This window comes from Podarcis tiliguerta (genome assembly GCF_965153285.1).
Source record: "Podarcis tiliguerta genome assembly, chromosome: 17".
Classification (NCBI taxonomy): domain Eukaryota; kingdom Metazoa; phylum Chordata; class Lepidosauria; order Squamata; family Lacertidae; genus Podarcis; species Podarcis tiliguerta.
The window spans coordinates 32,792,855-32,806,550 of NC_139550.1; the positions used below are offsets into that span (position 1 = coordinate 32,792,855).

Here is a 13,696-nt window from a genome sequence, read left to right on the forward strand (position 1 = left end):
CTAGGGAGGCTAAAGTAGAGAGAGCAACTTGCTCAAGGCCCATCCACTCAACTTCTTGATCACACATGGGAATTTGGCCAAGGTTTCCCACTCCCATACTCTAGTGCAAAGGTTTTCAACCTTTCTGAGTCCACAGCTCCCTTGACCAACTCCATTCTTTCTGTGGCACCCCTATGGGGCTCAGGAGCCCAGTCATGTCACCCCTTGCCTACAGAGCTAGCAGCCTCTCACCCTTTTTCAAACACCCTTCCTTGTGGAGGGTTCCCTCAGCCTCCACTCCTCTCCCCTCTCCTTGGGAGTCCTCAGGGCAGCTGCTGCCACCCCCCACACCCCAAAGAGAGGTGCCTCCTCACACTGCCCCACAGGGGCCTGGGAAGCACCCCCTGGCCAGCCCCAGAGGCACCATTCGCCATGCATGTAATGAATGGTTCACTTCCCGCTCCTCCATGCATGTGGAGGAGCAGGGAAGCGAACCTGGTTCACCAGATTACGAGTCCACTGCTCTTAACCACTACACCACACTGGAGAGTTTATATCAACAAACAGCTGCTGCAACAAACAGCCAACCCAGCCTTTGGGATGCAGAGACGCATGAGGGCATCAAAGGAGGGAGGGAGGGAAGAAAAGAGGGACAGAGGCCAGTGTTGCCCGCAGCACCCTTGACCATCATTGACACGCTGGTTGAAAACCACTGCTCTAGTGACTCAGTTTCATGACTGCTTCTTGTTGTGTTGTTCTTCCATCTGTAGCATCCATGAAGTAGCTGAGAAGGGAGTTGGGTCTGCATGCCTTGTATGTTGGAAGGTGGGGGGTCCAAGCACCCATGCTGATCCTCTCCCACCCATCTGGCAGGTGGAGTCAGAGTCAGTTACTAGGGCATGGCTGGGGAGCCTTTGGGCCTTCCAGATGTAGCTGGACTACAACTGCCATCATCCTTGAGCAGGGGTCAGCAAACTTTTTCAGCAGGGGGCCGGTTCACTGTCCCTCAGACCTTGTGGGGGGCCGGAAAGGGGGGGGGGAGAGAACGAATTCCTATGCTCCACAAATAACCCAGAGATGCATTTTAAATAAAAGAACACATTCTACTCGTGTAAAACCACGCTGATTCCCGGACCATCCGCGGGCCGGATTTAGAAGGCGATTGGGCCGGATCTGGCCCCTGGGCCTTAGTTTGCCTACCCATGTCCTTGAGCATGGGCTGAGGCTGATGGGAGTTCAGGTCCAACAATAACTTGAAGGGCTACCAAGTCCCCCACGTAGGAAACCCAAAAAAAGTAGCATTACTTGGTGACAGGAATAAAGAATGTGAATTGTCCCCAAAGAACGGTTTGACCCAAAATGTGTTGGGCTGCATCTTCTTCCTTCCTTCCTTCCTTCCTTCCTTCCTTCCTTCCATCCATCCATCCTTCCTTCCTTTTTGCAATAACCCACTGAAAGGCACAAGCAGAGGTTATACTTCCTTTTTTTTTAAATGATATTTATTAAAAGTTTTATAATTACAGGAAAAAAAGAAAAAACACAATATATATATAAAAAAGAGAAAATAAAAAATTAAAAAATACATCAAAAATAAAAGCAAAAAAGAAGACAATACCTCCACACAACTAGAAAGAAAACAAAAACATTTAAAAGCACATCCATTTTCACATCTCTATCCTTCAATGACTTATTTCCTCGACCTCCTCCCACCTCCCTTTTTTGTATTCCAGTTAATAATTAAGTCAGCAAATCCTTTCCATCTTTCACTGCTTACTATCATTTAATTGTCTTAAACCTTATCTTTGGGACAATATACTTCCAATTAACAGTTCCAGCGACAGACAACTGATGCCAGGGAGGGAGTGTGCTCCCGCAGGTGGGGCAGGTCCCTGCTCTGCCAGTCCATTTAGTTTCCATGCTAGTTGCAGAGGAAGCAAAACCTCTTCCCCCACAGCTAGCATGATAATCAAGGAAGCTGGTGGAGGAGAAACAGATTGCTCTTCCACCATCTCCCCATCTCCGTCTTGTTGAAAGGCATTTCGCACTTCCGATCTCTTGATTCCATGCCGACCATGGAGCGAAGGGGACTTCCGCTGTTCCCTGCTGGCTGCTAACCTCTTAAAAGGCTTGTAAATATTTTTTGCAGGCTAGTTATTTCGTGTGCTTATTCACAAGACCGCAGAGGGATATGGAAAGTGCCGCAGAGAAGCAGACTTGGGCTCCCCTTGCAAATGTTGCTTTATGAAAACCAAGCATTACACCAGGCACATCCATGGAGGAGTCTGTTGCCATGAAAGCAACATGGAACCTCCACAGTATAGGCAATATACCCCTGAATCCCAGATGAGGGAGGTAAAGGGACCCCTGACCATTACGTCCAGTCGTGACCGACTCCGGGGTAGTGGCGCTCATCTCGCTTTATTGGCCGAGGGAGCCGACTTACAGCTTCCGGGTCATGCGGCCAGCATGACTAAGCCACTTCTGGTGAACCAGAGCAGCGCACGGAAACACCGTTTACCTTCCCGCTGGAGTGGTACCTATTTATCTACTTGCACTTTGACGTGCTTTCGAACTGCTAGGTTGGCAGGAGCAGGGACCGAGCAACGGGAGCTTACCCCGTTGCGGGGATTCGAACCGCCGACCTTCTGATTGGAAAGTCCTAGCAAATGTGGCCTGTCATCTTCCGTGTATGTGGAAACGTCAAGTAGGTGTTTGGCATTGAGAAAGCTTTTGCCATGTATATGAGCCAATGGGGTCATTTCTAACAGTTCTTCCTGGGTTCTTAAGCGTTGCACCAATACTAGCCCTGGGTGTGGTAACTGGTGATCCCTCAGGGTGCGGTGGGGAGTTCGTTATGCCAAAGCCCTAGTGTTAATTAGGACAAATGACACACATTGCGTCCCATGGGCCAAAGCTCTTGGGCAGAAAGAGCTGTGGCTGAAACACCTTGTTCCATGTTTGCCCCAGGGCTTCTAACATGCCTGGTTTCACATTCCAGTCCCCAGTGTGTGGCAGACAGATGATTGCTTCTTACCAGGGGATTTGATGGAATGGATGGAAGAACCTATTTTTGTGGACCATTTCACTCCTGTCAGTCAAATCTGCTTCCTTCCCACAGCTGCCTCCCAGAAGTCTTCCTAGTTGCAAACCACTGGGGCTAAATCTACTTTGTTGGAAGAGCACGGGACCCTTTATCTCAGGGTTGTGGGTTCAAAGAGATCCCTGCATTGGAGATGGTTGGGCTAGAAGCCACTAGATGATCCTTGTGGTCTGCTTCAACTCCGTGATTCCCTGGAGACCCCAGCCACTGAGAATCAAGCAAGTCCCCGGTTTGCATAGCTCCATCCTGGGTTCTGTTTTTTTTGCTCATGCTACAGTAGGATAATCGTGGGATGCGGGTGGCGCTATGGTCTAAACCACTGAGCCTCTTGGGCTTGCTGATCAGAAGGTCGGCAGTTCAAATCCCCATGACGGGGTGAGCTCCTGTTGCTCGGTCCCAGCTCTTGCTAACCCAGCAGTTCGAAAGCATGTCAACATGCAAGTAGATAAATAGGTACCACTCTGGCAGTAAGGTAAACGGCATTTCCGTGCGCTGCTCTGGTTTGCCAGAAGCAGCTAAGTCATGCTGGCCACATTACCCGGAAGCTGTCGACAAACGCCGGCTCCCTCGGCCAGTAAAGACAGATGAGTGCCACAACCCCAGAGTGGTCCGCGTCTGGACCTAATGGTCTAGGGTCCCTTTACCTTTACAGTAGGATAATAATAATGTTATAATAATTTATTATTTATACCCCGCCCATCTGGGCGGCTCCCAACATAATCATCATCATCATCATCAATAAAAATCAAACATTATAAACTTCCCTAAACAGAGCTGCCTTCAGATGTCTTCTAAAAGTCAGATATTTGTTTATTTCCTTGACATCTGAAGGGAGGGCGCCAATACCAAGAAGGCCCTCAGAGCTGGACCTCAGTGTTTGAGCTGAATGATGGGGGTGAAGATTTTCCTTCAGGTATACTGGGCCGAGGTCATTTAGGGCTTTAAAGGTCAGCACCAGCACTTTGAATTGTGCTCGGAAACGTACTGGGAGCCAATGTAGGTCTTTCAAGACCAGTGTTATGTGGTCTCGGCGGCCGCTCCCAGTCACCAGTCTAGCTGCTGCATTCTGGATCAGTTGTAGTTTCCGGGTCACCTTCAAAGGTAGCCCCACGTAGAGCACATTGCAGAGTCCAAGCAGGAGATAACTGCTCCGGTGAGACAGATGGGATGCTGGGGACTAGCATTGCATAGGTAGGTAGGGAGATTGGTAATCTACAAAATGCTGGGCTTTGCGGTCCCAGCTCAGCCCTCGGCCTCCAGCCTTGGCCACCACAGCTGTGGATCTCAGAACCCTTCCCTCTCCCTGACTTGCTCTTTCTCTTGCCCGCTTCCTTGGCTGCAGCATCCATTCCGTTCTTCATCTGCGAGGTTGGCCTCGTTTCCCCTATGCGCCGCGGCTTCTTCTGCAACGACAGCAGCATCAGGTACCCGCTGCAGCGGGCTGAGACCGTCAGCGACTCTGTGCTCATCTCCGTGGGAATCCTCATTGCCTGTCTAGTGGTGAGTCTTTCAGGGGAATGAGGGAGGGAACCGTGCCCTTTTGTCCTTTAACATCCTGTGCCTTGCCTTGTTCCTGGCAGCAAAACATCACCCACCCGACCATAGTATTTTGCTGATTTGTCTTCTTGCATGCATTTATTGCATGCCTTTCCACCCCAGGTTCCTCTCAAGAGCTCAGGGTATACAAGACTCTCTCCCCTCTCCCCACCAGACCCCCTTCTAGAACATCACATCACCTGTATCCTGATGCCACACAATATTCCCTTACGGTTCCTTGCAGGAGCCCTTCTTCTGGTTTCCTCCAGCACAGATGACTCTCCATCTCCCTTTCATGCTGTCAGGGGCCATGCTGAGGAGGCTGCACTTGAGGAGGAATGGATCCTGAATCTTCCCAGGAGCAGTGGGACAGTATAGATTTGGAACAGTGGTTAGCAGAGGGATAGTTCAGAAGGCAGAAGCTGGGAAGTACTGGATGGGGAACAGCTAGGAGAAGAAGCACTGGGAGAGAGAGAGTTAACAGACTCACTTTTTCTGGAAAGCGTCCGTCCACTCAGCCCAAGGTCAAGGAGAGCAGATAAGGCGGCTGCTCAGAAAGTGCAGTGGTTGCGAGATCATAGAATCATAGAATCATAGAATCATAGAGTTGGAAGAGACCACAAGGGCCATCGAGTCCAACCCCCTGCCAAGCAGGAAACACCATCAGAGCACTCCTGACATATGGTTGTCAAGCCTCTGCTTAAAGACCTCCAAAGAAGGAGACTCCACCACACTCCTTGGCAGCAAATTCCACTGGCGAACAGCTCTTACTGTCAGGAAGTTCTTCCTAATGTTTAGGTGGAATCTTCTTTCTTGTAGTTTGTATCCATTGCTCCGTGTCCGCTTCTCTGGAGCAGCAGAAAACAACCTTTCTCCCTCCTCTATGTGACATCCTTTTATATATTTGAACATGGCTATCATATCACCCCTTAACCTCCTCTTCTCCAGGCTAAACATGCCCAGCTCCCTTAGCCGATCCTCATAAGGCATTGTTTCCAGGCCTTTGACCATTTTGGTTGCCCTCCTCTGTACACGTTCTAGTTTGTCAGTGTCCTTTTTGAACTGTGGTGCCCAGAACTGGACACAGTACTCCAGGTGAGGTCTGACCAGAGCAGAATACAGTGGCACTATAACTTCCCTTGATCTAGATGCTATACTCCTATTGATGCAGCCCAGAATTGCATTGGCTTTTTTAGCTGCCGCGTCACACTGTTGGCTCATGTTAAGTTTGTGGTCAACCAAGACTCCTAGATCCTTTTCACATGTACTGCTCTCAAGCCAGGTGGCACCCATCTTGTATTTGTGCCTCTCATTTTTTCAGGTTACAAGGCGTGGTAGTGACGTGGGTGACTAGGGAGGAAGTGGGTGTAACCCTTAATTGGGAGCACCTTCATTCCTAGGAAATAGATTATTTGTTTTCTCGCTATGATCATTAAAAAGATGCGGGTGGTGCTGTGGGTTAAACCACAGAGCCTAGGACTTGCTGATCAGAAGGTTGGCGGTTCGAATCCCCACGATGGGGTGAGCTCCCGTTGCTCGGTCCCTGCTCCTGCCAACCTAGCAGTTCAAAAGCACATCAAAGTGCAAGTAGATAAATAGGTACCGCTCCAGCGGGAAGGTAAACGCCGTTTCCATGCGCTGCTCTGGTTCGCCAGAAGCGGCTTAGTCATGCTGGCCACATGACCCAGAAGCTGTGCGCCGGCTCCCTCGGCCAGTAAAGCGAGATGAGCACTGCAACCCAGAGTCGGCCACTACTGGACCTAATGGTCAGGGGTCCCTTTACCTTTATGATCATTAAAATTTCTAACTGGTAAGAGACTACTTTCAGTGTGTTCTGCTTATCTACTGCCAAAGGGGGGGAGAGGAAGATGAGTCCCTGAAACCTGACACATGCAACCCTTTCTCCAGCGCTGTAGCCAAACTTAGTTCAAAGAGGAAAGTTTCCTCCCAGCCATATTCATTTTTGATTTGGCTAGTGTGGAAGCTGTTCTCTGGGAAGCCCATGGAACCCATTTGCTAGGTTCAGTAAATTTTTTCTTTCCTTTGGTTCTGATTGGCTAGCCCAGGGGCAGCTTCCTGATGGCTGTGGCAGTGTGAATCTCCACTTGCCATTAAGAAATGTGCCCCGCTGCCAGCGCTGGAATTGCTTGTAGCTGGGCTGCCTTCTCTGTTCAGAGCCAGTGTGGTGTAGTGGTTAAGAGCGGTAGACTCGTAATCTGGTGAACCGGGTTCGCTTCCCCACTCCTCCATATGCAGCTGCTTGTTGACCTTGGGCTAATCACACTTCTCTGAAGTCTCTCAGCCTCACTCACGTCACAGAGTGTTTGTTGTGGTGGAGGAAGGGAAAAGGAGATTGTTAGCCGCTTTGAGACTCCTTCGGGTAGTGATAAAGCGGGATATCAAATCCAAACTCTTCTTTTTCTTTCTTTCTTTCCAACGCAGATCACCCTGGGCGAAAGCTGCCGTGTGTACAGCCTGCCCCACAGCTCACGCTCCATAGTCTCCAACCGTTACGTGGCTGCCCTCTACAAGGAGATTGGGGCCTTCCTCTTTGGCTGCACTGTGGGCCAGTCACTAACCAACATGGCCAAGGTTGCTGTGGGCCGCCTCCGTCCACACTTCCTGGCTGCCTGCAGACCTGACTTTGCTCACATCAACTGCTCTGCTGGATACCTGGAGGACTACATCTGCACTGGTGGCCCCTCAGAGGAGAAAGAAGCTAGGTGTGTATGGTGATGTCTCCTCTCTCTCAAAGAGAGATGTCCTTCTGATGATGATCGTAGGGTCTGGGTCAGTTCAGCTGGGAAGAATCAATAAATAAAAAGGTAAAAAAAAACCCTGGACAGTTAAGTCCAGTCAAAGGTGACTACGGTGTTGTGGTGCCCATCTGGCTTTCAGGCCGAGGGAGCCGGCGTTTGTCCACAGACAGCTTTCCGGGTCATGTGGCCAGCAGGACTAAACTGCTTCTGGCACAACGGGACACCGAGACAGAAACCAGAGTGCATGGAAACACAGTTTACCTTCCCACCACAGTGGTACCTATTTATCTACTTGCACTGGCATGCTTTCGATCTGCTAGGTTGGCAGGAGCTGGCACAGAATAACGGGAGCTCACCCCGTCACGGGGATTCAAACTGCCGACCTTCTGATTGACAAGCCCCAGAGGCTCAGTGGTGTAGACCACAGCGCCTCCTCAGCCATTTAAGGCTTTTAGGTCAAAGCCAGCGCTTTGAATCAGAGGCAGATTTAGGGGAGCGCAACCAGTTCACCCACACTGGGTGCCACAGGGCCCCCCACAACAATGACTTAGAACAGAAGGCAAAATGTGGGGGTGCCAGATTTTGGCGCCACAAAAATTTGCAAGCCGAAAGCCTGCTATTTCTTTGAATTGGGCACAGAAACTAATTTGCAGCCAGGGCAGTTGGGCCATTATTGGTGTAATATGCTCAAATTGTCTTATCCGGGCTGCTGAATTCTGCACCAGCTGAAATTTCTGAACCAACTTCATGGGCAGCCCCATGTATAACACATAACAGTAATCTAAGTAAGGGGTTACCAGATTCTGAAAGGCAAAGGAACGGCTAAGGGAGCTGGGCATGTTTAGCCTGGAGAAGAGGAGGTTAAGGTGTGATATGATAGCCATGTTCAAATATATAAAAGGATGTCACCTAGAGGAGGGAGAAAGGTTGTTTTCTGCTGCTCCAGAGAAGCGGACACGGAGCAATGGATCAAAACTACAAGAAAGAAGATTCCACCTAAACATTAGGAAGAACTTCCTGACAGTAAGAGCTGTTCGACAGTGGAATTTGCTGCCAAGGAGTGTGGTGGAGTCTCCTTCTTTGGAGGTCTTTAAGCAGAGGCTTGACGACCATATGTCAGGAGTGCTCTGATGGTGTTTCCTGCTTGGCAGGGGGTTGGACTCGATGGCCCTTGTGGTCTATTCCAACTCTATGATTCTATGATTCTATAAAGGAGATGGGAGGAGCAAGTTTGGGACTTTCAAGGAGATGAGTAGAAGCTAGCATAAGTCTATAACATACATTCCAGGGACTGGGATATGCTCATCATGACCTCTCTGCTACAGCTGAGACCGCTAGTTCTATTTATTTATTTCAAATATTTCTGTGCCATCTTTCAGGGCAGGGCTCTCCAAAGGCGGCTCCTATAGAAAAAACAAAAGATAAAAAATATATTCTGTTAATAAACTTAAAGCAGCAGTCTGAAATATTATATAGCACAGTAGCTATGTAATAAAGCCAGTTGAAAATAAAGCAAAATCAGCAGCTTCAACAATTATTATTGTTTTTTTAATGGCCCAGCATCTTAGTTAAAAGCAGATTAAAATAAGTAGATTTTCAAGGCCCACTGAAAAGCCAGTGATGTGTATCCCATGAGAAAGAGTTCCACAGAAATGGGGCAACCACTGAAAAGGCCCTGTCTCTACTGCCTCCCAATCTAATTGAGTCGTATGGTGGGCCCGTGAACAGGGCCTCCGAACCTGATCCATGCAGGTTCATACAGGTGCCAGCTGTCTTTTCAAACTACCTGGTCCCATACAGTTGAGGATTTTAAATGTCAATTCCAACCCAAGGGGAAGTTACTGGGGAACTCAATGGAATTTAGCACAAGGCATTCTTTGCAGGTCTCACTTAAGGGGAGGGAGGGAGTTGAAGTCATGAGTTATGGCGCACAGGGACACTTGGTGCCAGAATATCTGGCTACCATCTCAAGATCTGGGAAGGGGAAAGATTCTGTTGCATTAGACAGGATAATCCGGAGAATGAGAAATAGGAAACCTGGTAGCTACGTGCCGAAACTATCAGCGTTGAGTGCCAGGTGTGGGAGATAAATGTGAGAGAAGGGCTGTCATTTCTATGCCCTATTTGTTATCTACTCGGAGATATCTGAGTCGGTGTTTGCAAACTGAGTTTGGAAGCTGAACAAGTTGGGCCTTGACTTTGACCCACCTGTGCTGCTCTCATGCTCTCCTGGGACCAGAGCCAGCCTGGCAGTGCATGTAATCCAAGCAGTAATGGGGGCAGCAAGATTTTGGGGTGCATTAGAAGTGTATGGTGGGACGCGGGTGGCGCTGTGGGTTAAAGCCTCAGTGCCTAGGGCTTGCCGGTCGAAAGGTCGGCGGTTCGAATCCCCGCAGCGGGGTGCGCTCCCCTTGTTCGGTCCCAGCGCCTGCAAACTTAGCAGTTCGAAAGCACCTCCAGGTGCAAGTAGATAAATAGGGACCGCTTACCAGCGGGAAGGTAAACGGCGTTTCCGTGTGCTGCGCTGGCTCGCCAGATGCAGCTTGTCACGCTGGCCACGTGACCCGGAAGTGTCTCCGGACAGCGCTGGCCCCCGGCCTCTTTGAGTGAGATGGGCGCACAACCCTAGAGTCTGTCAAGACTGGCCCGTACGGGCAGGGGTACCTTTACCTTTACCTTAGAAGTGCTGTAAAGTAGCAGGTGAACTCTGGCAGGTATGCCCCATGCAGTCATTGTGAGCCAAAGGGGTAGGGAAATCTCGGATCACACAATTTGCTCCCTGTCATTTCCACTGGCACTGATCCCCGCTACTCTCATCCTGTAGGCAGGCATATAGCCAACATTTATAGCCTTTTCTTCCAAGGATTTGCCTAATCCCCTTTTAAAGTTGTCCAGGTTGCCAGCCATCGTTGCCATTTGTGGTAACAAAATCATATACAGTCGTGCAGTCGTACCTCAGGTTGCGAACGTGATCCATGCGGGAGGCACGGTCGCAAGCCGCAGAGTTCGCAGCCCTAAGCGCTGTATCTGTGTGCGTGCGTGACACGATTCGGCGCTTCTGCACGTGACATCATTTTGTGTTTCTGCGCATGCGCGAGCGCCGAAACCCGGAAGTAACCCGTTAGGGTACTTCCGGGTTCGGCACAGTCTGCAACCCGAAAACACGCAACCCGCAGCGTTTGTAACCCAAGGTATGACTGTACCTTGGTTTTGGAACAGATTAGTTCCCAAACATTTTGGCTCCCGAATGCCGCAAGCGCAGAAGTGACTGTTCTGGTTTGCGAACTATTTTTTGGATGCCGAGCGTCTGATGGGGCTTCCACAGCTTCTGGTTGGCTGCAGGAGCTTCCTACAGCCAATCAGAAGCTGTGCTTTGGTTTCCAAACGTTTTGGAAGTCGAACAGACTTCCGGAACAGATTCCATTCGACTTCCAGTACAGCTGTACTTTTAAGCAGTGGCGTAGCGTGGGTTGTCAGCACCCGGGGCAAGGCAAGTAATTTGCGCCCCCTAACCCGGGGCAAGGCAAGTAATTTGTGGGGCCCCCCCCACTGCACTCTCCCTCCCCCAGATAGTCCCTCGCTCTCTCTCCACACCGCATGCCAGGCACCCCCCCCCCTCCACAGTGGGCGGCGACCCAGCGGCTCGGATCGGATTCGCACAGCCAGCACTGCAGTGAGAGAGAGTGAGTGAGTCAGGTAGGGGCAGAGAGCTGCGAGTGCGAGTGCGCCCCCCCCAGATGTTGCGCCCGGCCCCCCCTGCACCCCCCACGCTACGCCACTGCTTTTAACACTGTGGAAAGAAACATTTCCATTGATTCCTGAATCTCCCACTGTTCAACTTCATTGGATGACGTGGGTTCTAATATTCAGCGTGTTGTCAATAAAATATAACTAGACAGTGGTTCCTTCCTAATGTAGGTTTGCTTCTAGGGACAGGTGGGCTCAGGCCAGCCCATCCTGTAGTATATTTTACATTTCTTCTGTGAACTAGACTGCTTTGGATAAAGCTGAGGCAACAGACGCACCCCAATCTCCAAAATGGCAAGGCCTGGTGTTTACGTTTATTCTCTTAGTTCTGGAGGGACTCAAGTGAGATGGATGCATCATGGCTGAAGAGGCAACAGGTATAATTGGGATAGAGTGAGTTTATCCAGTCCAGAGTAGACTTGATGGGAGCAGGCCTGTGTGTTGAAGCCTGGGCTGCCTCAAATGCTTAGAAGGTGAGATGAGGGTTTTGATTTTAAAAGCTAAAGGGACACAGGCAGTTGGGAGTGTAAAGCCCTCCCTCGCCTGCAATTCACCTCCTTCCCAGCCCCTTTTCTCCCTGCCAAGGCTCCAATAGGGATTTTATGTAGGTTTGTTATCAGCTGGCTGAGGTCATTCACCCTCAAAGGAACAGAGAGATGTCCGGAAGAGAAGCTGGGTCAAAGTCCCTTAAAAAAACAATGTGCACATTGTAACATAGAATCTTGTCGCTAGTCACCGTTGATCTAAAACCCAAAGACCTAGGTGTCTAGCTTTCACACCTTAACCAAAGACTATTTAATTTTATTTTTTTGTTACAAGTATAGTGGTACCTTGGTTCTCAAACTTAATCTGTTCTGGAAGTCTGTTCCAAAACCAAGGTGCACTTTCCCATAAAAAGTAATGCAAAATGAATTAATCTGTTGGGGCCGTTCCAGACTTTTAAAAACAACCCCTAAAACAGCAATTTAATATGAATTTCACTATCTAACGAGACCATTGATCCATAAAATGAAAGGATTAAACAACGTACTGCAGTCACACAATCAATCAGTCAATCAGGAGCTGAACTGGGTTCCACACAGTCACACACACACAAAAAGAACCACAAAAACACAAAATAAATAGCAAAAACAGACAGACCTCAGCGTAACGGAAGTGTGGCTCTCAAAACAAAGCACATTTGGCATCTGAAAAAAGTTCGCAAACCGGAACACTTACTTCTGGGTTTGCAGTGTTTGGGTTCCAAGTTGTTTGAGTACCAAGGTGTTTGAGAACCAAGATACCACTGTATATCCCGCCTCTTCCAAGGAGCTCAAGGTGGTCTTCCTTGCAAGAAGGAGAGCAGCTGGCCCAAACTCAGGCAGTGAGCATCATGGCTGAGTACAGATTTGGGAGGGGGGAGGGGCTCTCCTGCCCTTGTCCAACATTTTAACCACTTCATTGAACCTGGGTTGCCAAACAGTTAATATCCAGGATATCTTGGTCTTGTTAAAATGAATGGGTTAGATTGCATTTAGCTCAGTGGGACTTACCCAAGCTGTTGCCCAACAGTGTGGTGTAGTGGTTAAGAGTGGTGGACTCGTAATCTGGTGAACTGGGTTCGCTTCCCTGCTCCTCCACGTGCAGCTGCTGGGTGACCTTGGGCCAGTCACACTTCTCTGAAGTCTCAGCCCCACTCACCTCACAGAGTGTTTGTTGTGGGGGAGGAGGAAGGGAAAGGAGAATGTTAGCCACTTTGAGACTCCTTTGGTTAGTGATAAAGCGGGATATCAAATCCAAACTCTTCTTCTTCTTCTTCTCAGTTGAACCCTACTGCTAGGAAGTAGGAATCAAACAGAGGGAAGCTGTTTTGCATAGGTGGTGTGAGAAGTGTCTGAAGGAACAGTGTTGTAAATAGGTTACAGGGACTGCATTGTCATGATCTGTGAGCAGAAATCCTCTGCCGTAATAATCTAGCAGACTGCATTCTCTGTTCTTTCTAACAAAGCAACCATTTTCTCTTGCAGGAAGTCATTCTACTCCGGCCATGCCTCCTTTGCCATGTATACCATGATGTACCTGGTGGTAAGTCCCTATGCGCAGTTTTACGTGTGGAAGGTCTTTGGGTGGTTGTATTGCGGGCCACCCTGTGAGCCACAGGGTAAAAGGGGGTCTGATTCACCATGCAAGCAGCTGCGTCGCTGTCTACAGGAAACACAGCTGTTCAGAGCAGCAGCTTTGTGCCATAGGTCTGAGCTGCTTCCTGCATAATTCCAGGAAATATTTACATGGGTATGGTGAAAATAGGCGATGCATATGAGGAGCTGCTTCATGTGGATAGTTTGTCGTGTGGAGCAGCCTCCGCCAAGTTTGTTTCGGATGCTCACAGGTGAGCGAATGAGACCTGACAGCTCTACCTAGCAACCCATTCTGGGCACAGTGGTACCTTGGTTTGCAAACTTAATCTGTTCCGGGAGTCTGTTCAACTCCCAAAACCGTTCAAAAACCAGGGCGCAGCTTCCGATTGGCTGCAAGAGCTTCCTGCACTTGGACGTTTGGCTTCTGAAAAACGTTCGCACACCAGAACACTTACGTA

The 13,696-nt window shown here is 49.4% G+C and overlaps 1 protein-coding gene across 2 annotated transcripts in view; it reads left to right on the top strand.

The window, feature by feature from the left end:
- The window catches only part of LOC310667692 (phospholipid phosphatase 3-like), an 81,996-nt gene that overhangs the window by 15,495 nt on the left and 52,805 nt on the right, over positions 1–13,696 (top strand). For both annotated transcript variants that reach the window (XR_014506331.1, XM_083420545.1), the window contains exons 2-4: positions 4,422–4,579; positions 7,058–7,338; positions 13,128–13,185. Coding sequence is in view for 1 of the 2 variants with exons in the window: in XM_083420545.1 (XP_083276671.1) it covers positions 4,422–4,579; positions 7,058–7,338; positions 13,128–13,185 (497 nt within the window). In the remaining variant the exon portion in view is untranslated. The remainder of the gene's footprint in view (positions 1–4,421; positions 4,580–7,057; positions 7,339–13,127; positions 13,186–13,696) is intronic.